At 40.2% G+C, this 26,338-nt stretch overlaps 1 protein-coding gene across 1 annotated transcript in view; it reads left to right on the top strand.

Annotated features, from left to right (window-relative positions):
• Positions 1 to 26,338, top strand: part of OGA (O-GlcNAcase) — a 47,921-nt gene that overhangs the window by 8,864 nt on the left and 12,719 nt on the right. Inside the window, exons 6-13 of the mRNA XM_067537252.1 lie at positions 14,808 to 14,906; positions 15,064 to 15,348; positions 16,532 to 16,690; positions 18,081 to 18,691; positions 19,275 to 19,449; positions 23,007 to 23,092; positions 23,974 to 24,078; positions 25,892 to 25,977. Coding sequence (XP_067393353.1) covers positions 14,808 to 14,906; positions 15,064 to 15,348; positions 16,532 to 16,690; positions 18,081 to 18,691; positions 19,275 to 19,449; positions 23,007 to 23,092; positions 23,974 to 24,078; positions 25,892 to 25,977 — 1,606 coding nt within the window. The remainder of the gene's footprint in view (positions 1 to 14,807; positions 14,907 to 15,063; positions 15,349 to 16,531; positions 16,691 to 18,080; positions 18,692 to 19,274; positions 19,450 to 23,006; positions 23,093 to 23,973; positions 24,079 to 25,891; positions 25,978 to 26,338) is intronic.

The following is a 26,338-nucleotide window of genomic DNA, read 5'->3' as shown; positions in this document are numbered from 1 at the left end:
GATGACTCAAGGGGATATAAATCTACAGATATTTGAAAGCTGTAAACACCAACTAGTTGGAAAAATTATGTAGCAAGATACATGATTCTTCAACTAGGGATGAGACAAAACAAAACTTTTCCAGTTTGACTTGTATGAAAGAATCTAAATCATGGTTTGGAAGTTCTAAGCACTTGATGAGCTGGGATCATAGCCTGATGATGTCTTCTGTTAAAACTTCCTGTAGCTTGTCTCTTGATGTACTGACTCCAAATTTGGATTCCTTTATTACATAGGAACTGCAAGACTGGATCAGATCCATGGTCCATTTAGTCCTAGTATTGTGTGTCTGACTGTGGTCAGCACCAGGTGTTTGAGGAAGAAGTGGAAGAAACCACCTAAGTTGTGGTAGTTAAAGATTGGCTGAAGCTCTGAATATCTCTAATATCTTTAATATCTATATCTTTAATATCTCTTCCAAAAATAATGTTAACTCTTACAACTAAGAATATTCTTGATACTCTTAAATGTCCTATTCCTTCTTGAATCTTGGTAAGTTCTCGGCTGCAGTAACAGCTTGGGCAATGAATTTCACAGTTGTGTGGAAGTTTTCCTTTTCTTGGTTTTGAATTTACCATTGCTTAACATCAGTGAATATCCACTAATTCTTGGGTTATGAGAGAGAGTGAACAGAAGTTTCCTGATGTACCTTCTCTTGAATATTCATTATTGTATATATCTTTAATTGTGTCTCGTCTCATTTGTCTTCTCTAAGGTAAACTAGCCCATTTTTTTCATTCTCTTCATAGGAGTGTTTTTCCAGGCCCTCAATCATTTTCATCACCTTTCTCTGAATCACTTCTAATTCTGCAGTATTTTTTGCGTTTTGAGTAATCAGTACTATAAGGTATTCTACATTAGGCTGCTGCATTGATGTATATAAAGGGATTATAACATCTGTATTCACCATCCTGTTCCATATGCATCCTTATATCTTGAGTGCTCTTTTGACTGCATAGTGAGCAAGGTATTCATTGAGCTGTCTGTAGTGATGCCCAGGCCCCTTGCTTGAGTTAATATACTGTTCAAGAGAATTCACTGAAGTCTAGGAATAGCTTAACCCCCCTTCCCCCAATGTGCCTCACTTGTCATTTATCAACACTGAAATTGATCTTTTGCCATCATGTTGCCCATTTACCTAGCTTAGTTAGGTTCCTCTGAAGTTCATCAGATGTCTCTGGGTAACCTTGAATACTTTGTACATGAGTACTTTGTCTTGAGTAACCTAAAAAACATCATCTGCAAATTATCTCATTACTCATCCCCCTTCTTTTCAGATCATTAATAAATATGTTTAGGGGAAGTGGGAATGTGGTATTCAGTATAGAAAAGCTAAGGGAATCCAGGCTTAGATGTTTAGGCATGTAACAAGATCAAAAGAATATATGGGAAACAGGGTGTTAAGCTGAAAAGTAGGGAGTAGGAAGACCCAAAACTGGATGGATGGATGTCCTAAAAGGGTTTGATCGTGAGTTGCCAAGTAGCTGCTTCAAGACAGACTGGAATGGAGAAAAACTTGAAGAGCTGACCCCATATGGAGGGGACAAAGGCTAGAAGAAGAATAAATATTTTAAGCAATTGACCAAATATGGAACCTTGAGGCATCCTACATCTTTTGCCATGGTGAATAAATACTTCAGTTTCCTGTCTTAGTCAATTAAGAACCTAAGAACAGCCATACTGGATCAGACCAATGGGCCATCTAGCATACTATCCTGTCTTCCAGCAGTGGCCGATGTCGGGTGCTTCAGAAGGAATCAATAGAACAGGCAACCATCAAGTGATCCATCCCATCAGCCATTCCCAGCCTCTGGCAAACAGCAATCCCTGCCCATCATGGCTTAATAGCCATTGATGGACCTGTCCTCTATGAACTTACTAGTTCTTTTTTTTAACATTGTTGTAGTCTTGGCCTTCACAGCATCCTCTGGCAAGGAGTTCCAAGGTTGATTGTGCATTGTGTGAAGAAATACTTCCTTTTGTTTGTTTTTAAGTGTGCTGCCTATTAATTTATTTGGTGACCCCTAGTTTATCATAGAATCATAGAATATTAGAGTTGGAAGGGACCTCAGGAGGTCATCTAGTCCAACCCCCTGCTCAAAGCAGGACTAACCTCAGCTATATCATCCCAGCCAGGGCTTTGTCAAGCCTCAGCTTAAAAACCTCTTAAGGATGGAGATTCCACCACCTCCATAGGTAACCCATTCCAGTGCTCCACCACCTTCCTAGTGAAAAACTTTTTCCTAATGTCCAACCTAGACCTCCCGCCCTGCAACTTGAGACCGTTGCTCCTTGTTCTATCATCTGCCACCACCGAGAACAGCCTAGCCCCATCCTCCCTGGAACCCCCTTTCAGGTAGTTAAAGGCCGCTATCAAATCCCCCCTCATTCTTCTCTTTTGCAGGCTAAACAAGCCCAATTCCCTCAGCCTCTCCTCATAAGTCTTGTGCTCCAGCCCCCTAATCATTTTTGTTGCCCTCCGCTGGACTCTCTCCAGCTTGTCCACATCCTTTTTGTAGTGGGGGGCCCAAAACTGGACACAATATTCTAAATGCGGCCTCACCAATGCCGAATAGAGGGGAATAATCACTTCCCGTGACCTGCTGGCAATGCCCCTCCTAATGCAGCCCAATATGCTATTAGCCTTCTTGACAACCAGGGCACACTGCTGACTCATATCCAGCTTCTTGTCCACTGTTACCCCCAGGTCCTTCTCTGCAGAGCTGCTGCCCAGCTCGTCGGTCCCCAGTCTATAGCTGTGCATGGGATTCTTCCTTTCTAAATGGAGGACTCTGCACTTTTCTTTGTTGAACCTCATTAGATTTCTTTTGGCCCAATCCTCCAGTTTGTTTAGGTCACTCTGTATCCTATCCCTACCTTGCAGGGTATCTACCACCCCCCCAGCTTAGTGTCATTCGCAAACTTGCTGAGGGTGCAATCTACCCCATCCTCCAGATCATTAATAAAGATGTTGAACAAAACCGGCCCCAGGACCGACCCCTGGGGAACTCCGCTTGTGACTGGTTGCCAGCTAGACATGGAGCCATTGATCATTACTCATTGAGCCCTATGCTCTAGCCAGTTCTCTATCCATTTTATAGTCCATTCATCCATTATGTGTTTGTGTGTTTGAGGAGGAAATAACACTTTCTTATTTACTTTCTCCACGCCAGTCATGATTTTATAGACCTCTATCATATCACCCCTTAGTTGTCACTTTTCCAAGCTGAAAAGTCCCAGTCTTATTAATTTCTCCTCATATGGAAGCTTTTCCATACCCCTACTCATTTTAGTTGCCCTTTTCTGTATCTTTTCCAATTCCAATATACCTTTTTTGAGATGGGGTGACCAGATCTGCATGTTGTAGTCAAGATGTGGGCATACCATGGATTTATAAATGCTATATACTATTTCTTTGTTACTGTCTGTCCATTTTCTAATGATTCCCAAAATTGTTAGCTTTTTTGACTGCCACTGCACATTGAGTGGATGTTTTTTCAGCGAACTATCTACAATGACTCCAAGATTTTTCTCAAGTGGTAACAGCTAATTTAGACCCCATTATTTTATATGTATAGCTGGGATAATGTTTTCCAATGTACATTACTTTGTACTTCTCAACAATGAATTTCATCAGTCATTTTGTTGCCCAGTCACCCAGTTTTCTGAGATCCCTTTGTAACACTTCACAGTCTGCTTTGGACTTAACTATCTTGAATAGTTTTGTATCATCTGAAAATTTTGCCACCTCACTGTTTATCTCTTTTTCCAGATCATTGATGAATATGTTGCACAGTACTGGTCTCAGTACAAACCCTTGAGGGACACCACTATTACCTCTCTCCATTCTGAAAACGAACCATTTATTCCTATCCTTTGTTTCCTATCTTTTAACCAGTTACTGATGCAGGGAGAGGACCTTCTCTCTTCTCCCCTGACCGCTTACTTTGCTTAAGAGCCTTTGGTGAAGGACCTTGTCAAAGGCTTTCTAAGTACACTATAGTCATTGGATAACCCTTGTCCACGTGTTCATTGCTCCCCTCAAAGAATTTTAGTAGATTGGTGAGACCGATGGTCCTTTACAAAAACCATGTTGACTCTTCCCTAATAAATCATATTAATCTATGTATCTGATAATTCTGTTCTTTACTATAGCTTCAACCAATTTGCTTGGTAGTGATGTTAGGCTTACCAGCCTGTAATTGCCAGGATCGCCTCTTGAGCCTTTTCAGCTAATGTGACACCAGTTTTTTTAATCTTCCAGTCATCTAGTACAGATGCTGATTTAAATAAGTTACATACCATAGTTAGCAGTTCTGCAATCTCACATTTGAGCTCCTGCAGAGTTCTTGGGTGAATACCATCTGGTCCTGGTGACTTATTACTCTTTTTAATTTATCAATTTGTTCCAAAACCTCCTCTAATGACACCTCAATCTGGGACGGTTCCTCAGATTTGTTACCTAAAAAGAAAGGCTCCGGTTTGGGAATCTCCTGCACATCCTCATTTAGTTTCTCTGCAATAACCTTATTTTTCTTGAAAGCTCCCTTTAGCATCTCGATTGTCTAGCGGCCCTTCTAGTTGTTTAACAGGCTTCCTGCTTCTGATGGACTTTGAGTCTTTGGCTAGCTGTTCTTCACCTTCTTTTTTGGCCTTCCTAATTTTATTTTTACACTTCACTTGCCAGAGTTTGTGCTCCTTTCTATTTTCCTCACTAGGATTTAACTTCCACTTTTTTAAAGGATGCCTTTTTACCTCTAACTGCTTCTTTTACTTTGTTTAGCCATGGTGGCACTTTTTTGGTCCTCTTTACTATGTTTTTTTAATTTGAGGTATACATTTAAATTGAGCCTCTATTATGATGTCTTTAAAAAGTTTCCATGCAGCTTGCAGGGGTTTCACTTTTGATATTGTATCTTTTAATTGCTGTTAAACTAATTTTTTCATTTTTGTGAGGTTCCCCTTTCTGAAATTAAATGCTACCATGGTGGGCTGGTTTGGTGTCTTCCCCCCCGCTCGCTCCCCAAGAATATTTAAATTTTATTATGTTTTGGTCACTTTTATCAAGCAGTTTACCTATATTCCTCTCTTGGCCAAGATCCTGTGCTCCACTGAGGACTAAATCCAGAACTGCCTCTCCTCTTGTGGGTTCCAGGACTAGCGGCTACAATAAGCAGTCATTTAAGATGTCAAGAAACTTTATTTCTGCATCCCGTCTGAGGTGGCATGTACCCAGTCAATATGGGGATAGTTGAAATCCCCCATTATTACTGAGTTTATAGCCTTTCAAATCTCCCTGACCATTTCAGAGTCATTATCACCATTCTGATCAGGTGGTTGGTAGTATATCCCTACTGCTATATTTTTATAATTCAAGCATGGAATTACTATCCATAGAGATTATATGGCACAGTTGGGTTCATTTAAGATTTTTATTTCATTTGACTATGCTTTCTTTCACATATAGTGCTGCTCCCACACCAGTACGACCTATTTTGTCCTTCTGATATATTTTTTACCCTGATATTACTGATATCCCATTGATTATACTTATTCTACCAATTTTCTGTGATGCCTTTTCTATCGATATCCTCATTTAATACAAGGCACTCAATTCACCCATCTTAGTATTTAGTTCACTTAGTATTTAGACTTCTAGCATTTGTATATAAGTACTAAAAAAAATTGTCACTTTTTAGCTGTCTGCCATTATGTGATCTAGTTGAATGGGCTCTTTTCATTACAATCTCATCAGATCCTATCCATGTTTTATCCTCTTCCATCCTCCCCTCCTTACTAGGATATAGAGAATCTCCATTAATAGATCAATACATGATGATACTTTGCATCTCACACCATGATTACTCAGTTTTCTTAGTTGCCTCTTGGGCTGGGGAGCCCTTGTCAAAGGCTTTTTGAAAGTCTAAATTATATCCTTCACTACTTCATTAATGCATTCAAAGAAATCTGAGATTAGTGAGACATGATTTCCCTTTGCAGAAACCATGCTGGTTAGACCCTATTGTCTCATGATCTTACAGATATTATATTCTATTTTAACCAAATTATGAGCTACAGTTGTAAGGCTTACTGGTCTGTAACTTCCTGGGTCACCCCTAGAGCCTTTAAAATATAGGTACAGTACTTACCACCTCAGTCTTCTCAAACAGTAGCTGCATACCATCTAGGCCAAATGATTTATTGTTAAATTATGACTTTATTCCAGCACCACCTCTTCTGATACATTGATTACGAGTAGTACCTCATCTTTATTGTCTTATTTATCCTTGATGATGATCTCCTCAGCATCCTTACTGGTGAAGACTGCTGCAAAAAAATCATTCACTTAGCAGTGTACATGTATTCCTTAATTACCTCCTTTATTCCTTGGCAAAGCAGCAGACTGACATTCTTCTGAAAGCTTCCTTCTCTGATACACTTAAAGTATTGTTCTTTATTTTGACACTCTTTAGCTATCTGTTCTTCAAAAATCCATTTTAGCTTTCCTGATTTGCCTCTTGCATAATACCTGTTGTAATTTATGCTCATCTTTATTGGCTTTACTAGGGTTAGATTTACAGATTTTGAAGGGTTTCTCAAATAGCTTCTCTAATCCTGGCATTGGTTTACTTCTTACCTTCTTGGTTCCCATCTTGCTCAGAGATACATTTGCCTTTAGAGACTCTAGTATTGTTTTCTTGATTAGCATCCATGTTGCATCTAAGTATTTTACTTCCTCTTCCCTTATGGCCTTTTTGACTAAGCTCTCTTTATGCCAGTGGTTCTCAGCCCACGGGCCACTTGCGACCTAATCAGCCCACAGCTGCAGCTCATGTGACATCCTCGGCCATACAGGTAGTATATATATATCATGTGGATGCGGCCCACCCAACACATGGAGAGCTGCATATGTGACCCATAATGGTAAATAGGTTGAGAACTGCTGCCTTATGGAAATTTCCCTTTCGAAAACTGTCATTGTCAGTTTTTCATATTTTACTTTATTTGCCCCTAGGATGTCAAACCTAACTATTGTGACATTAACTCCAGTCTTTTTTGAGACTTTGGGAATCATCAATCAAAATGGAGAGAGAGATTCATTGAATTGTGCTTGCAAGCACCTGTTATATTAATGTAGATAGAATATATGGGCCAAAGGAGTAGCAAAGACAAAATGCAGCTTGTTTCAGGTGTTAACTTCCTTTTGTAACCTCATTGCTGAATAAACACAGGTATAGCACAATCTTATCAGCCATTCCAAGACCTGACAAACTTGTACTAGCATCAGGCTGTTTAGGACATTGCTTTTAGTTTCCTCTTTCTGGTCACAGATTTATGGCAGTGCTGCAGAATATTCAGTTTTGGTTGGCTAAGCCAGACTGTCCTTAGACAAATGGAAAAAGGATAGGGGTAGGAAAGTCTCACATCCCATGCAGTATTTGGGATTTAGCCGGATCTGGGAGAGGTGGGGGTGTCATCTGAATCTCTCTCTGCCTCTCTCATGATTAGGAGGGAGATGGGGGTGGAAGTGATGATGGTGAAGCTTGCTTCAGTAGTCAGGTTCTTCCCCCGAAGTCTGAAAAAACCTGAAAAGGGAGTGATGGATAGAATAGCCTGTCGTCTCATTATTTTGTCCACCAATTAGGGTTAGTTTCTGACACCAGTTTTGGTTCACTGATTTCTGATTCCATACTTTTCTGGTTTACCAAGCATGATTTTAACACAGTCCTTGAGTTATATCAGTAGGCTCCTTTGTGTGGCCTAGTTAAGTCTGTCTCCCTTTCATACCTCTTTCCAATCAACACTGTTGTCACAGGTTATTGTAACCTTTTATAAACTTTCTGTCCCTTACAGTTGAGCTCACAGCTAGGGTAAATTGGTAGGCCCAATTATCACAATGCTGTCTGTTTCTTCACAAAGACATACATATGGAATCTGGTGAATTCCATGTTGACCATGATGTACCACATCTGCCTCAGCTCAAGATTCAGGTCATCTGTCCGTGATGCTAAGGCATCTTGAGCAGCAGATGTCAGCAAAGACCATAATCTTTGCATTGCTAAACTGGAAAATTCAAAACAGAAAATGAATCAATAAAAAGCAAAGGTGGAAAAATGTTTACAACAGAGGCAGGACAGGAAAATAGATGGGCAGAGCATTTCAAAGAAGTCTTCAACAGACCCAGCCCTATCTCAGCACCAGATATTGATGAAACATGCAAATCTGATCAACTTGATGTTAACATCAATCCAGTGGAGATGACCGGAAGTAAAGGCTGCAGTCAAGAAACTGAAAAACAGCAAAGCAGTGGGAGATAGTCAGATTGTAGCAGATATGCCAAAAGCACTTGATACTACCACCCTTAAAGAACTGTTTAATAAAGTCTGGAAAAAGAAACTCCTTCTTGGGTATTCTGACAAAGATTCCCTGTTTCCACTGGTCAGAAGTTTGATCTCCCTGACAGTAATAACTGGAGAACAGTTTCCCTACAACAGAGAGTAGTGTAAGTCTTCTGCAGTGTGATACCACTCTGGACAAAAGAAGCTGTGGATGCAAGCTTAGAGATAAACCATCTGGATTCAGGCCCAAGAGAGCCTGTGTAGTTCAGATATTCACACTAAGGACCATTTTAGAAGAATGTATGGAATGGCAAGTTCTCATCAATTTCATTGAATTTCAAAAGGCATTTGGCAGCCTGCACAGTCATACATTATGGACTATTCAGGCCTGTGGAATCCCACCTAAAGTTGTCAACAGGCCAGGTATAGAGCTGTGAAATGCCCTTTAAGGGTGAACATCCAGAGGAGTGGTTCACTGTGGACATTGGTGTGAAACAGGCTGCATTTTATCTCTGCTGTTTGATATTGCCATAGAATGGATAACACAGAAGTGTATTAGCAGCACAGATACTGGTATAACATTGGTAGATAGCAAATGCCTAGAAGATCTAGACTTTGCTGATATTGTGCAGCTGAGTGACACTCCTGGAAAGCTACAAACAAAGACAATCTGGCAAAACCAGCAGGCCAAACTGGGTTCAAAATCAGTTATGCAAAAATGTCCTCAAAAGCCAGACACCAAACAGCAACATCACATTAGAAAGCTAAAGCATCAAGAACGTGGATCAGTTTATCTACCTTGGCAGCACTATAGTCAACAGAGACTTCAAGAAAGAAAGAAAACAGTGAGGCTAGGAAAGGCATCCACATTATTCACTATACTGAACAACATATGGAAATCAGAGAGCACCGGGACAAAACTGAGAATTTTCAACTAAAATATATTCTCAGTGCTAACGTAAGGCTTGCAAGAGCTAGAGATTTACCAAAACATTCGACAGAAAACTATACTAGACATCTTTGAAACTAAAGTGTCTAAGAAAGATCTTGGGCATTAGATGGAAAAACTTTATTACTAACAGAGCTGAGAAATCACCAACCAGGCGCTCATCTCCTCTAGAATCAGAAAGAAGCACTAGACATATTTGGTGCATGTGTTACAGATGCCAACAAACAGATTTCCATATGAAGTCATCATGTGGAAACCAACTGGTGAGAGAAAACGGGAGCGCCAAAGAGAAACCCTAAGTACCCTTAGTCGGGACGGCAGAGCAGCTGAACTCAACACCATAGAGCAAGAAATGACCGAGAGAAATGGAAAAAACTAGTGTCTGCCTTGTGTGGAAGGATGTAATATAATTAGATCTTCTAGAATAGCTTCTCCTTGCATATGCTCTAAAACTAGCAGTCCCTGTAAGCAATCACAAAGGATTGAGAAATTGTTTCTCTAAACTTTGTCCAGTTGTCCCATTTGACCTGTTTATCTGTGAGTAATTGAAGGTGTATTTATAAAGTATAAATATTTTAGCTTTTGCTGCCTGTTTGTACTTAAATCGCATACTGTCTTCTCTAGAATAGCAACTTGATGCTTCTAAGAAAAGACTAAGCAAAGTCATCACTGGCGGATAAACATTTTCGGGTTTAGCTTTGACTATTCATCTCTCCCATTGGCATAACACGGCTACACAAACACTCTTGCAGTGGCATAGATGTAAGTGTAGACATTGCCTAAATGCCCAGTTTTTTTCATCTTTGCTCAGAGGTCAGGTTTTCTAAAGCTTTTATCGTTTTTGTTGTTCTTCTCTAATTCTTTCCAGTTTTTCCACATCTTTCCTAATTGGACACAGTACTCCAAATGAAACCTCACCAGCGCTGAGTAGAGGTAGCTACCTCCCGTTTCTTCCTAAGTGAAGCACTTTGAACTCGTGTCTATTGAATTTCATCTTGTTGATTTCAGACTAATTCTCCAATTTGTTGTGGTCATTTTGACCACTACAATCCTGTCGTCCAAAGTGCTAGCAGTTACTCCAAGTTTAGAGTAATCTGCAAATTTTATAATTCTCCACTCTATTATCCAAGTCGTCAATGAAAATATTGAATAATACCAGACGCAGGATTGACCCTGCGAGAACCCAGTAGATATGCCCTCCTAGTTTGATGGCAAACTGTAGATAACTATTCTTTGATTATGGTCTTTCAAGCTGGTGTGCACCCCCCTTATGGTAATTTCATCTAGATCACATTTTCTTAGTTTGTTTGAGAAAGTCATGTGGGACTGTATCAAAGTCTTACTAAAATCTAGATATGTCACATCTACTGGTTTTCCCCCATCCACTAGACTAGGAACCCCATCAAAGAAGGAAATTATTAGGTTGGTTTGGTTTCATTTGTTTTTGTCAAATCTATGCTCGTTGTTCTTTATAACCCTTCTTTATTCTCTAGGTGCTTACAAATAGATTGTTTAGTAATTTGTTTCAGTGTCATTCCAAGTATTGAAGTTAGGCTGGCTGGTCTGTAATTCTCTGGGTCCTCTTTGTTCCCTTTTTTAAGGATAGACAATATGTTTGCCCTTTTCTAGTCTTTTGAAACCTCACCTGTCCTCCAAGAGTTTTCAAAGGTAATTGCTAACAGTGCCAAGATTCCTTAAGTATCCCAAAGTTAATTTCATCAGGACCTGCTGACTTGAATACATCTAATTTATCTAAATATTCTTTAACCTGGTCTTTCCCTATTTTGGGTTTGCATTCCTTACCCCCTGTTAATATTGTTACAATTAATCTGGTCATAATTTCACTTTTTATGAAGCAAAATAAGCATTCAACACCTCATCCTTGATTATATCAGTTAACTGTCCTTACCCTCCAAATAGAGGGACCTACACTTTCCTTCATCTTTCTCTTGCTCCTGATGTATTTAAAGGACCTGTTCTTACTGCCTCTTATGTTTCTTGCTAGGTGTAACTCATTTTGTGCCTGCCTTTCTGATTTTTTTTCCCCCTCTATGCTTGCACCATTCTTTATAATCCTCCTTAGCAATTTGTCCATTTTTCCACTTTTTGTAGGATTCCTTTTTGATTGTCTTTAAAACTTTAATATTACTCATCTCCTCTTAAAGTGCCCTGAAATGCCATTAAAGGGTGCTATATAATTTCTTTATTAAATATTTCAGAATAAATTCCCAAAACAGCAACCTTGACTGGTTTTTGAAACAAGGATATTTTTCTTTGTGTGGCATCTGCACTTTTAGGATGCGCTGCTAGGGCAGTATGGACTGGTAGAGAACTTTTTAATAGCAATGCCTGTTGAAGTACTCTTGTGTTCCTGTCCCTTCCCTCACAGCTCCTAATGTTCATAAAGCAGGGCTGTAAAAGGGGGACATGGCACTCTGACTCCCTCAATTCTTCCAACTACAGTAGGAAGGAGTATCTGAATTGTCTCCAAGATATACTGTTGCGGGAAACATTAGTGGCTAAACCTTCTGTTTCCCAAGCGCAGTGAGCTGTAAGTGCTGGGAAATCGGCCTCACCAATGACTGCTGACAGTGATAAAAAGACCAGCAAAGTCCTGGCACAAATGTTTGTCTCCTTGACTGGAACCAGTACTACGGTGTGGGTCATTCTGAATCTATCAGAATGGAATCTGGCCAAGTATAAATACTTGCATTACAGGTGTCTGCCTCTGCTGAAAGAGCCAGTCCTTGAGCATACTTCTAAAGATCTGACTTCCTGGTCTGCACACTGAAGTGTGAAAGGGCACCCATAAAGCTTTGGCCTCAGAAGTCAGTTGCAATAAAGGGCGATACTGAGGGCCAGAACTATAGTAGGGATCTGCACACTCCCCGAATCTGAGGCCATTGGTTCTAGACTCCAAAACCTCATCATAAACCTGATACAGCACCTGAGTTCCTTGGAGCCCTCAGTTCCTACTAGAGCCACCACAGCAACTGTGTCAAGGTTCGTCATGTCAAGCCCCCGGCACACCTTCACTTTGATCTGCTTTTGATCAGAGGATCCCTTTATGCACTGGATACAGTAGCTTCTGCTTTTAAAGATAAAAGAACGAAGCATAAGGTTCTTTCTGCTGTTTTTCCCAGAAAGGAATATTCACACTCCCTGTCAACCTTCCACTCTTCTTCAGTCCTAATTTCACCATGGTACCTGAGGGGGTGATGAGAGGAACTGAGGTGGTCGACATGCCATGCCCCTTGTTTTTAGTCCCGGACTCCAAACACTTGGAGCTGTGAGGGCAGGGGTAGAGGGTGGAAGAGCATTCCATTGGGCACTGCTTCTAGAAGTTTTGCTAGTTCATGCCGCACTGTTGGCACATCCCAATGAAATGAATGTGCAGAGATCACCTTGAAGAATTCCGGTTACAAGTGAGTATAATTTAAAGAAATGCATATTTCTTCACAATTCAACAGCCTTCACTGACACAAAGTGAATGCTTTTTAAACCAGAATCTCAATTACAATCACAGCGGAACCCTTTTGAAAAACTAATGATATAGTCAACTTGACTAGCCTCAACTGGAAGTCCACCTACATATTTTACCATAACATTCATCATTCTAGTGTAAAGCTAGGTTTGGCTGTCCTTGGTTTCAAGATCTTGGATTTTCGTGAAGGTTGATAGGCTAACTACATTGTTACTCAGCAGATTTCACACACACCCCCCCCTTTTTTTTTTTATTTCCCGGTGTCTTTATATCTTTCTCCTTTTTTGTATATAAATGAAGAGTGTTAAACTTTGTGTAAATGGGATGTATGGATCCCCAGACTATTTATTAAATGCAGTGCATGGCTGGCAATGGCTCAGCTGGTTGTGCTGGGGTTATTTTACAGCAATGCTTAAAGATTCCAGATGAAATCTAGCATAGGAGGCACTGTGCAAATACACTGTAAGAGAAGCTTCTGCCTTGAATAGCTAGACAGCACACACACAAAAGTGGTGAAGCTGAACCACAGAGGTGGTGACCAGAGCGAGAATGTAGGTCTGCTGTTTATCAGTTCAGCACCGTCAGCTGCAACATGCTGCCTTTTGACTGTACTGTTAATGTGGAGCCCTGCTTCATTCCATGTACATTTGACCAAACATGTTCACTTTGTAACTGCATTGGCTATGCAAGCATCTGTCTGTGTTCTTATATTAGAAAGGCAAGATGAGTGAGGCAATTTTTATTGGACCAACCTAATAAAAGATACGTTTTATTTTTAATATCTTACATTAACACGATACAGCTACAACAATACTACATACAGAAGTGTTTTAATGACATCCATTAGTGTGTAGTACCTGTACACACACATGTAAAGCTTGAAGGGGCAATAGCAGTTTTTGAGCAAGAGGAAGACCAACATTAGAAAAGAATCAGAATACCAAATAGGGAAATTCTTACTACCTGTAACTTGAAAAGTTTAACAAACTTTCTTCAGATGTGTACAGCCTTCTTTGTCTTAAGAATGAACGTGGGAATTTTGAGGTCAAACTACTTTCCAGGCCAGCATTAAAAGGGGGCAAAAATAGGGCTTTCCACTGGAAAGCCCATCTGCAGTCTTTAATTGTGGTGAGACTACTGCCTCTTCATAATGAGGCATTAAGTATATCTCAGACAAATTTGGAGGGGCTGGGATTTAAGCACTGTGGGGTGTAAACACATTCTCTGCTTAATTATAGATACTTCCTCAGTGTGAAATTCTAGGCTGTGGAATAGTTCCCCTAAGGAAAGAGTTGATAGCCTCATTGCTTGACACTCAGAACTAATCCAGAGACTGTAATGTAAAATATAATGAGAGGGCAGTAGTTCAGAAGTCTGGTCTTGCCTGTTTCTACAAATTGTCTAACCCTACCTAACTAGAGACAGGAGGGACTTGACTTCTGATTTATGCTCCTCTCTGTCATGTATCTATGTATGGGATCAGGTCCTCATGATGCTCTTTTGTGGTCAAGATACCATCTTGTGCATTAACTGGATGTCCATGTACTTATTTTCAAGTTTCCTTACATGTGAGAAAGGAATTGTTAAGAATTGCTTCTTACGGGGTTTTACAGGAATGACCAGTCAGATTACCGCATGCAGTGCTGTTGTGGCTGTGTCAATCCCAGGATATTCAAGAAGGTGGGTGAGATAATATCTTTTATTGGACCATCTTCTATGCAGCTCCAAAACTCTTCTCTCTCACCAACAGATGTTGGTCCAATAAAAGATATTACCTCATCCACCTTGTCTCAGACTACTTATCTGTCCTGCCTAATTTGAAGATTAATCTATTGTCCCATATACACCTGTACCACTGGGCTAGTAAAAATGCCTAGCAAAGCTCCATTATTTCAAGATTGTCATGTCTGTTTTCACAGCACATTTCTTCCTAATGACTGACATTACTACTAGGATGTCTTTTTTTTTTTTTTCTCCCTCCCTTCTCCCACTCCAGAATATTGTGGAACTTTCTGCTATCCAAACGTTGCTCAGTCTCCTTATTTACGGACTGTAGGAGAGAAGCTGTTACCTGGCATTGAGGTGTTGTGGACAGGTAGGAATCATGATCTTTGAGTTGAATGGTAGTCTTGAATGAACTCAAAATTTTAGTAAATGATTTTATTGCACCAGTGAAACTACTTTGTTGCTTTCATGTCTGAGTGCTTCTTAACTATATATAAAGTCCTCTAATTATCAAATTGTATATCCAGGTCCTAAAGTTGTATCTAAAGACATTCCAGTAGAATCTATTGAAGAAGTTTCTAAGATCATCAGGAGAGCTCCAGTCATCTGGGATAACATTCATGCCAATGATTATGATCAGAAGAGGCTGTTTCTTGGGCCATATAAAGGTCGATCTACTGAGCTCATCCCTCGACTAAAGGGAGTCCTGACCAATCCAAACTGTGAATTTGAAGCCAATTATGTTGCTATTCACACTCTTGCAACTTGGTACAAATCCAACATGAATGGAGTGAGGAAAGATGTGGTGATGAGTAAGTAGATTTGTATGGTTTAACAGTTCATTGTCATTGAGTTGGGACAAGAGAGACAACTGGACCAACTTGTTATAGGTCTTGTAGAAATGATTAGTTTTAGAGACTAAACTTGGTGTTATGCTCTTATTCTAATCCCTGCTTCCGGGTGCTAAACTTGCTTTCCAGAGCCCTTTTTTCACACCCAAGTCTGACATTCTAGCAAAAGGCCTTCTTCTGTTTTGCCGGAGACAAGACAAGACTGGGACAGTTAATCATGGGGAAGTGGGTTGGCCTTGCCCCCTTGGAGAAAACTTTTTTTTTTTTTTTTTTTTTTTGCCTCCGGTCAGCAACGTGTGGGCTCCAGGCCTCCTACCCCAACCTATTTGAGAGGCTGGGGCAACATTATTAAAGGCTTCTAAATTGACCCTGACAGATCTTGTCTTTCTGTGGGAAGGAAGAATTCTTTAGAACAGAGGTTTGGATATTCTTGGAGTGTTCTCTACCTCATTCCATGAGCAGTTTCATATACTACATGGCAAACAAACCTGTGAAAAAGACCCAGAAGGTGCATGTTATGGGTGCTATCCGATTATTCTAATCACTGTTGCTTTATGCTGGACTCCTTTCTGCAGACAACATTGTGGTGCAGTGAAGTATACAAAGCTGTTGCATTGAGAAGTTTGCATTTAAGTACAGTGCATACAGGATAATTGCTGGTTGTCTTCTTTATGGCTGGCATCCAAATTGTGTAGCTAGTTCCTAAGCAATCTCTGAATAGAATCCGTGGTGTGTATTGTACCTGAGTTTCTTGGTCCTCAGATTAATTTGAAGTTGTGCAAATTATTTTCCCCCACAAACAATTTTAAATTTGGTGTGCCCAAATTGTCTGATAGATCACAGGTTTCCATATATTCTACTCCATTTTGATCTAAGGGGCCTCTAGTCAGTTCAAGAAGGAACATTGCATGATCAGATATGTAGTCTTTGTTGGCAGTACTTCTATGTTGAAGCTGAGGGAGGCAGCAGTTTGCTCCATTTTACACACATTGGATGCAGTAGTTCATTCTGTTCTGCAAAATGAGGCTGTGTCCAGAAAGCTTGGGTTTCCTGGTCTAACACTCTTATTTAGAGTTTAAAAAAAAAAAATTAATCTGGAATCTTGCATGCCAATTTGTGCTGTTTTCTCAACTTTTTCCTGTAGCTGACACTGAAGACAGTACAATATCAATCCAGATTAAATTGGAAAATGAAGGGAGTGATGAAGATATTGAAACTGATGTCCTGTATAGCCCTCAAATGGCTCTGAAGCTGGCCTTAACAGAGTGGCTGCAGGAGTTTGCGGTACCTCACCAATACAGCAGTGAGTTGAATTTGCTTGGTTTTCCTTGGGGCACAGTAAGAATGCAGTCAAACAGTTAGGTATCAAGGTTTATGTTTGGGGCTAAAGGAAATAGTGTTACAAAACCAAAAATATTTCCGTGATTCATTGAGCAGAAATGGAACTATTGTCTAACTTTTTTTGTAAAGGAACTGTTAAAAAACGTTCCATTAAAGATGTCCTGACTGAGCTGAGGAAAGGATCTTTTATGGTGCTAGAGGTTCCAAGAGGCCATTCAGTGTAGAAAAGAGTGTCAACAGAAGTCATGCTGTCGGATCTGGCTGACTGCTGATGCAGTCCGCTTCCATAGTTACTGGGAGCCCAGCCAGGAAAGATGGATGGGGCCTCCCGTGAAGGGGATTTGAGATGACTTAAACCCAATAACGATGCCACATGGAGGCTGTTGAATTGATTCCTTTGATGCTCATTTTCAGGAATGGTGTCCCCTCTGCACCATACGGAAGAATCCTTGCTGCAGTAAGAGCCAAATTCTGAGACAGAACCCATGAATCTGTGGGGTCCATTGTTCCTGCCAGATCAGAGCTTGGCATTAAAGTTCTGTCATTTCTGAGATAATCAGGGGGATCCTGCTGTTAAGCAGCTCTAGATCCAAGGGATGATGGACAAAAATGTCTTGAGCGCTTCAGTTGTCCCTTTGGACAGCTCCAGGGTTCAAGTCGTATCCAGGATTTAATCTAACTGGCTTTGGCAAGGAGTCATGATGAGAGCATGGTCTCCATCCATTGTCCCCTCTTCACCCTATCCCCTCAAAAGATCTACTCTGCCTGAATCCTCAGAATTAGTGCTGCCTGAGGTGCAGTCACTCTCTCTCCTCGTCAGTGATTTTTAAGGATATTCCTGGATTTGAAGAAACTGAGGGAGAGTTGAGTGGACTGTATTACCCTCGACTCTAGAGTAGTAGAATAAAGGTGCATGTCCACACTTACAGAACTCACTTGAAAGCAGTTGGGTAACCTCATGGCAGGGTGCATAATCTCTATATGGTTCTACAGAGACATACGTTCAGAGAACCAATGTTGCTTTAATTGATAACCTTTTTAGTTTCTCCTTAGTTGTAAATGGTGCTGTCAGTGCATAAATATTAACTAGTGTGTTTAGACAGCTGCTTCCCTCCCATGTGGCACCAGTCATATATGCACTGGGAAATCTCCAGTTCAAATGTCCGTCATGGTAAGTTTCTTAAACAGGCTCTATATTTTGATAAATTTATATTCTTAGCACTGTAAGGGAGTCACTAGTGATCAGTTGTCAAGATATGTAAAATGATCATGCATAGTATTCAGAATTCAGAAAGGCTGGTTTGGGTGTTGGTAGGGATTGCAAACTTTAAACTTGTTTGTTCTGTTTTCAGGTAGGCAAGTGGCCCATAGCGGTGCTAAAACCAACGTCGTTGATGTAGTGCCTCTAGTTGCGCCGTCCTCTCTCAGTGCAACAACTGTGGTTACCACCGTTTATCAAGAGCCCATCATGAGTCAGGGGGCAGCACTGAGCAGCGAGCCACCAGCACTGGTCAAGGAGGAAGAAAAGAAGCAGTCTGATGAGGAACCAATGGACATGGTGGTGGAAAAACTAGAGGACACAGACAAGAATGTTAATCAGATACTGACAGATATTGCTGAAGCTAAGATGTCTGAGGAGTTAAAACCAATGGATACTGATAAAGAGAGCATAGTTGAATCTAAGTCCCCAGAAATGTCTATGCAGGAAGACTGTGGTAGTGACATTGCCCCTATGCAGACTGATGAGCAAATGAACAAGGAACAGTTTGTGCCTGGGCCAAATGAGAAGCCTCTCTATACAGTAGAACCAGTAACTCTAGAGGATCTGCAGTTACTTGCTGACTTGTTCTACCTTCCGTATGAACATGGGCCTAAAGGTGCACAGATGCTGAGAGAGTTCCAATGGCTCAGAGCAAATAGCAGTGTTGTCAGTGTTAACTGTAAAGGAAAGGACTCTGAAAAAGTGAGTGTGACTAAGTCTTGATTTCCTTTCCTTAAATCGTAATACTCTTCCAGCTGAGCTGCATTACACATTGTCTGTGATACAGAGAGATTGTGTCCCTGGTAACTTTCTAGAAGCCCAGGAGCTGCATGTCATTATTTTTAAAACAATGTAAAAAGTAGATCATATAGCCCAATGGCATGCTTTGTGCAGGGGCTATAGTGGCATGCAAAGACTGCTGGCATTTGACCAGAGAAGCATAATTTGGCCTTCCCTGCTGTAGCAAGAGTAGTGAAAGGATATTGAACAATGGTTGTCAGTCAGAACTGTAATGGGAGAACCTATGCAGTAAAAAAAATGAAGTACAACATAAGAACAGCCATTCTGGTTCAGACCAATGATCCATCTAGCCCAGTATCCTGTCTTCCAACAGTGGCCAATGCCAGGTGCTTCAGAGAGAATGAATAGAACAGGTAATCAAGTGATCCATCCTGTCATCCATTCCCAGTTTCTAGCAAACGGCAACAATGCAGCTCTTCTTTGGAGAAATCTAATCTTTGGAAGAGTATTTTTGATCTTGTGGATCTTTTGTCTCCCTCAATAGATTGAAGAATGGCGCTCCCGAGCAGCCAAGTTTGAAGAGATGTGTGGCTTGGTGATGGGAATGTTCACTCGCCTCTCCAACTGTGCCAACAGGACAATCCTTTATGACATGTACTCCTACGTCTGGGATATCAAGAGTATCATGTCAATGGTGAAGTCTTTTGTGCAGTGGTTAGGTAGGTGCACTGGGAACTGTTTTACACTCAGATAGTGTATCTTTTTTTTTTGTTTTTTAATTAGCCCACGGAAAAAATAATTCACAAAAAATGCATTGTTTGTGGCTCATGGTCTAATTTGATCCTCAAAATCTTTCCTGCATCACTATTCTGAAATGCTGTTCACTACTGTGAATTTGTCCTGGTGTTATGAGTAACAGTGTTCAGTGGCTGGCAGTTACAAGAAACCAGTTTTTTCTTCTTGGGCTAATGAAACTTAAATCTCATCTCTGAACATAAGCGCTGACTTTAACTTGCTCTGACTGAATGCACACTGGACTATGCCATGAAACTCCCTCAACACCTGTTATGTGATTGGAAATGACACTATGAAATGTGACCGCACATCAGCCATCTGCTGCTTGCTCTGTCTTGATAACATTATTGCTGTCTTCAACAGAACAGTTGCAGAAGCGACCTTTCAATGGGCCTGGCCAAGAGGGAGCCGATCCTCCCAGCCCTTGCGCATGCGAGCTTTAGCATAAGGCTATTCTGGTGCAAAATGGGTTTGCTTTAACATTTTCCAAATAGCTGATTTTTGGCAAGGGGTGGAAATTGCAGAGCTCTGTAAGTCACTTTTCATCAAGCTATAATCAGACTTTTTAAACAGAGCTTGAAAGACACTTTTTTGTATGCAGCTTTTTTGCTGAAACATGTTTTTGGGGAATCTTAAGTTGGCAGATAGCACCAGCATGGCCTGGATTCTTCTAGTGACCTCATTTCACTTTCAGGTTTCAATCCAACTGTAAGGAATATGCTGTGGACTTGCTTGATATACACAGCAGGCCGCAAAAGCTGATGCTCTCACGTCACAATTTTTGTAGCTGTCACAAATCTCACAGTGGGTAACCATTACACAGCCTTTGTCTGGTCCTGTAGCTAGGTTTAAATAATTTATAATTTAAAGATAGAAAAGACCTAGCAGGCCATCAAGTCAGTGCTTGCCTCACCTAGGGTCAGGTGTTTGACAAGAAGTTCTGTTGCACTTTGTGCAGTTGAAATATCCACTGATCCCTCAGGTATGAAACGTTTAAAAAAGACGTGTATACAGTGTATAGGGAGCAAAAAATAATAGTTGTAAGGTCTTTGAAAAGAGACTAGTAGCATTTAGTGTTAACAACATGTCTGTATCCCAGTGGAGCTTTAGAGCTTGACTTCATGATTCCTTAAAACCTGCAAGACCCAAAAATGCTTAGTATTGTTACTCTGACTTTACATTGAGATGTAAGCAGTAAGTAGTCTCTCTTTGATAGCTCAATTATTTGTTTTAAAACCTAGGCCAAAATTTTCAAAAAGGATCAATTGAGTTTTGATTGCTTCAAGCTTTGGATGTCCAGTTTGTGACCCCTTGTGCCTGATTTTTTCAAAGTTGATAAGCATCTGCTGCTCCCAATGACTTTAATTCACAACTTCAGCTATTCTTAGCGCCTTTTGAAAATCGGGTCCAAGCTATCTCAAGTTATGCACTCAGAAATGAAGGAAATCCACGTCAGGAGCCACTTCTGCAAATACTGGCCCTGTTCAGTCTCCGTCCCAAAACTTGTCTTAAGTAGCCCTGTTGTACAGGCTGATTCCTCTACCCCAGGAATGTCATTTGGGAGAGGAGATGCTTCAGTCTCCTCGTTCTTTTATTGTATTCATTTGTGTAATTATACAATAGTTAAAAAATGTGCAGTTGAGGCAAAGATCTTCAACAGAAATAGATTTCTATAGCTCGTATTAATACACTGAACCAAATTAGTTCCCACAATGGCGTGTTCAATGGTCCACTGAAAGTTCATTTTCTCCACCTCTCCTCCCAGTCCAGCTAGCATTCAGTCCCTTTAAACAGTGTGGTTGTACAGTACTATGGATTACTAATGCCTTCTATTGTCTTCTTCCCCACTGTGTACAGATGGGAGAATCCTCAGCACAAGTTTCTACTGCTATTGGATGGACAGCGCCAGATGTTCGCAGCGCGTCATCATTAATTAATTAAAATGGAAAGGTTTTGTCTGTGAGGCAGCTCAGATAGATTAGATGTGCAATAGGCATGAACTGAAGTCACATTTGCGCAGCGACTAAGGCATTAACAATGTTTTTCATTTACACAGCTCTTCATTCACGCAGCTCTTTACTGTAATAATTGGAAGTGCTAGTTATGTTGTAGTCTCAAAGGAGAGACAGATACTGTCTTCCAAGTTAATGACTAAACCTTTTAGTTGTAAAGGGTGTCTTTTTACATGAGGAATTAAGATGTGGGAGCAAGAAATTTAAATCCTGATATTTGGATTATTTTCTAAATTCATTGAACTTAAAAATTTATTAAAAAATTTATTACTAAACTATCATATGTCAAACTTGGTACATTTTGGGACTCTCTGACTAGCACAACATAATTGACTGTATTGATCTGAGACTGTTACTTGACCAGGAGGTAGATTGCTGTCCACAAAAGGAAAAGAACTTTTGCGCTGCTTATTTTATCAGAAAACTAGGCAGGTAATTGTAATCCCCACTCCAAACATTCAGCTAATCTTTCTCTGTGTCAAAAACGTCATATATGTTCATTGGTGTTAAAGGCTGTAATGCTTGGCTAATGGAACAGTCTTAAATGCTAAAGTTGCTGATTCAAGTTGATCTTCCAGGATTTAATACATATTATATGATGAGTATTTTAATGGGCCTCATGTTGGTTTGTAAGAAGCCTAGTGTAACTGACATGCTTGAGGAGAAAGAAATAAAATGCTAAAAAGCAAAAATAAAACTGTCTATGCTCAACAGATCTTTACTAATTACAGTCAAACTGTGAATTCAATGCAGTTAACTTACTGGACTTGTCAGCATGCCTGCAACTCTGTAAATACATGGTCCAGAACTGGGCTAAGTTGGCCCTTCTAGTCTGTTGCAATGAGATCTCTGTTCCATACAGCTGTTGTAGCTGTCTTAACTGAATCAGACCATTGCGTGCATTTATTGCCAACCCTAGTTTTCTGACAAGATTAAAACAAACAATACTAAAATGTGACTTCAGACAGGTCCAATTTTTTTCAAGGGGCTGTGATAATGGAATTTGTCTTGTCATATTATCTCTTTGATGAAATTTGGAATAGCCGTTATTAACCAGGCCGTATAGTTTCCAAAATGTCCTCTCTTCACCTAAGGACATGATGCTTCTGCCACAAATGTACAGGCAAAAGAATGTACAAACAGGTCTGGGAAGCTTGTATCATTGCACAGATCTCATGCTTCCCAGTGTGGGAAGAGGTGTGCTATTGGCTTTTTAAATACTTAGTTGTCTGCTCTTTAGCTCATTATCTGAAACCAGTAACGTAGTGCATTTTATTTATTTATGATGGGCATGAGCACTTAAAATCCTTACAAACTGTACAACATTATTACAGCCTCCCCCAAAGCCCTGGATTATAGCTCAGTTAGAGAGCTTTTTCCACAAAGTGTGTGTTAGTTTTTTGGACATGTTAGACCCCCAGGAAATCCCCCTTCTCGTAACGTTCTCCGCTTGGATCTGATCTCAACAGGGTGTCGTAGTCAATCTTCAGCACAGTTCTTAAGTGGAGACCAAGAACCCTGGGCCTTTAGAGGTGGTCTAGCAGGAGAGTTCCAGGTATCAATATGACTTCACAACTGAATGACATTTTCTTTGTTTTATGAGAAACCTTTTGTTGCACAACAGAGGTCTGGAAGGATTGGTCTGCCGAAGGCTTTCTGGTCCAAAGTCCAATTAGCCTTACAGCTTGGTTTTAAAATAATTTTCCTCCCGTTTCCACAGTAATTTCTCAAGGAGATGCTGCGTGTCCCATGCGCCCGCGAAGCGCAGCGGCTTTAGTTGTACATTTCACATTGTTTCTTTGCAGGTCGCACAGCGTTTTTATCTGCGCCCGCAATTGCACAATGCGCGCATGCTTGTCTGCCGATGGGAATTCCATGAGCAAGAGAGTGTCACTGACACACATTTTGATTCTTCGCTAAACAAAGTTGTAACTCATCTTACTGGGAAGCTTTCAATTGGAGAATATTCTTAAACCTCTATTACACCATGTTCGGATTTGTTCATGGATTTTTCAAGTGCTGTACTTTTTCCCCCTCACAGGTGCTCTGCGCGCAGCTAATTGAATCAGCGCATTGCTTTTGGGATAAAGCGTCTCCTCTGGCCAGTTAACCCTCTTCAGACCAAACCTTTCCTCCTGACATTGTATGTTCTTATACAGAGATAGTGTAGATATGATTGGTATAAGTATGTTAAAGCAGAAATGAGCTTAACATAAACTCCATTAATGTGCTGTTACAATTGCATATTTTAAAACACCAATTGGATAATTTCTATTCAGATAATAAGGTCTTTGTATTTGTAAAGCATACCAACCCCATCTTCTTCTGGGGTGCCTGCAGTAGCAAATGTTAATTTGGGAGTCTGCAGTGCACATGCCAGAGTGTGATGTTTCTCTTGCCTTTCAAACACTCATATTAAGTCTTTTGTTTTCACAGCGTTTGCTGCCTATTGATGGGGCAAATGACCTATTTTTTCAGCCACCTCCATTGACTCCAACTTCCAAGGTTTACACTATCAGACCCTACTTTCCAAAAGATGAGGTAACTTTATTCCTCTTCCATTAATGAAAATTACTATTATCGCTGAATCCACTGGCTATTATGCTATCCCAACCTGCTTGGCTAATAATACTCTGTTCTTACTTATCAGTTTGTGAAAGCACTTCATATACTAGTAAGCCTCCTAATCTTCCTGTAAAGTGCAAGTGTCCTTTTTTTTTTATAGGTTTGGGGGAAACTGAGAGAGAAGGGTGAAGGGACTTGCCCAAAGTCACAAAGCAAGTCGTTCTCCGAGCCAAGTCTGCAATACATGAATCCAGACACTAGTCACTTTTTCTAGCCATTAGCCCATTCTCCCTTTCTAAAATGAAAACTAAGTGGTAAACTATTGCAGGTTTTCTGTGGCAGTATATGTAATTGTAATGTGCAGTAAGTTAAACTAATCTTTTTAGAGACATATATATTTACACACACACTCACACACACACACACACACACACTCACTCTCCCTCTCTCTCTAAAATTCACTTGTTGGTCAGTCTGGGAAGTGCCACTGAATTTCAGGTTCTGCATACCAGAATTACTTCGGGAGTTCATCACTCCTGGTTAGCTTCTCTTTATGAACTTACACAGTAAGCACTTGGATTTCCTTAAAGTGCTTAACTTCCCTTCAGTGTTTTTTCAAGGAGTGGCTTCTAAACTTTTTAAGGGGGATTTGAGGCTCAGAGTCTGAAATTCTTATACTGTAAATTTACACTGTTTTAGTGTCTTTCCAATAAAGATGTTTCCCTCTGCTCCTGAATGCCCTATAATCTAAGGCCTTGTCTAAACACAGTTACACCAGTTGAACTAAAGGTGTGATTTTAATTAATTTAGCTAAACCAGTGTAAACCATTGTGTGAACACACTTTAATGTGTTTAAAATTGTTTACAATGGTTTAGTTTACATTTGCATATTGACTGATGCAAGGTCAACTGAGAAGTCAGGCTTGAATTGAAAAAAGACTGAATGCACAGGGCTTTGCACCAGTTTTAACTGAATCTTTAGGGGTGGCATTTAATCACCCACGTGACTTAGGAGCACAGGCCCTGTTGACTTTCAGTGGGACTTGTTCCCCTGAGTCCCTTAGGCAGCTTTGAAAATCCCAGCCTAAAATTATATCTTTAGTTAAACTGACCCAACTTTTTGTGTAGATCAGACCTAAAACGTGCCATCACAAAGAATACAAGTTTTGGAGAGGGTGGATCTGGTTATTAAGAAAGAAGGGTGAAGACTCATCATTTAGTAAATGTTTATTCAAAGGAAAACGTAGCATACTCCATTTAAAATGTCTGATCTGTAAATAGGTTAGCTTTTCAAATGAAGGAATTCAGCTTCTGCTTATGAAGGGTAGTAAACCTTCTTAATATGAAGGAATCTGTCAGGACATATCCAACCTTGGGGGAAGTACCTTATTTTGGTTGAATATGAAACATCCCTGTAGTCATTTAACATTACAACCTATTAAATATACCTGGAGAGCACTTAGTAATGAATGAGCATGTTTAATGCTCTTCATTATTGTGACCTGATCTTCAGCATTCCTTTCCAGGCTTTGGACTTCCTGTTAGAAGCACTGTGGGTGTGAGGTTTTTTGAGGCAGAGTTTTAACTAGCTGCAAGAAAGATCATTGAAGAGTCTTAAACAGATAAAATATGCTTTATATGGATCCATGCAACAGAACTGCCTGTCCAAACTTGTTCCACAGTGGAGACCATATTAATGAGTTCGCCAGGCAAATTTGCTAATCACTGTTTGTTTTACAGAAAATGGTGTTTGGAACTAGAAAAATAATCATTCTGTATATGTTTTTAGGCGTCGGTGTATAAGATTTGCAGAGAGATGTATGATGATGGAGCTGATCAACCTTTCCATAGTCAGCCAGACTTAATTGGAGACAAGTATGTAGGACACCCTTACTTTTAAAATTTGCATGAATGTATGTAGCCGTTGTAATACTGATGTGTTGATATTTATGTAGCATCAGCAATGTGCTGGGTGCTTTATGAACAGGTTGGATGGCAACGGGCTCTTCCTTGAAGAGTTTTCCATGTAAATAAAGTATAGATAATTGAAGCAGAATAGCAGAGTGGTAATAGAAGGGTTTTTTTGTCCATCTGTCTTCTTTCTGTTCAACGGGCTTAGTTTTCAGAGAAGTGGGACTGGGTTAGGCTTTATGTGCCTCTTGGAAGAAGCTTGTGTTCAGAAGGCATTTATAGGAGAAGGTAGAGATGTGATGGACCAGGTCCAAGAAAGTGGTGG

This window comes from Emydura macquarii, unplaced genomic scaffold (assembly GCF_026122565.2).
Source record: "Emydura macquarii macquarii isolate MOO-44397 ecotype Brisbane River unplaced genomic scaffold, CSIRO-AGI_Emac_v2 contig_3692, whole genome shotgun sequence".
Classification (NCBI taxonomy): Eukaryota; Metazoa; Chordata; order Testudines; family Chelidae; genus Emydura; species Emydura macquarii.
Note: the sequence above shows the minus strand (reverse complement) of the source record. Positions and strands in the feature narration are given on the sequence as shown.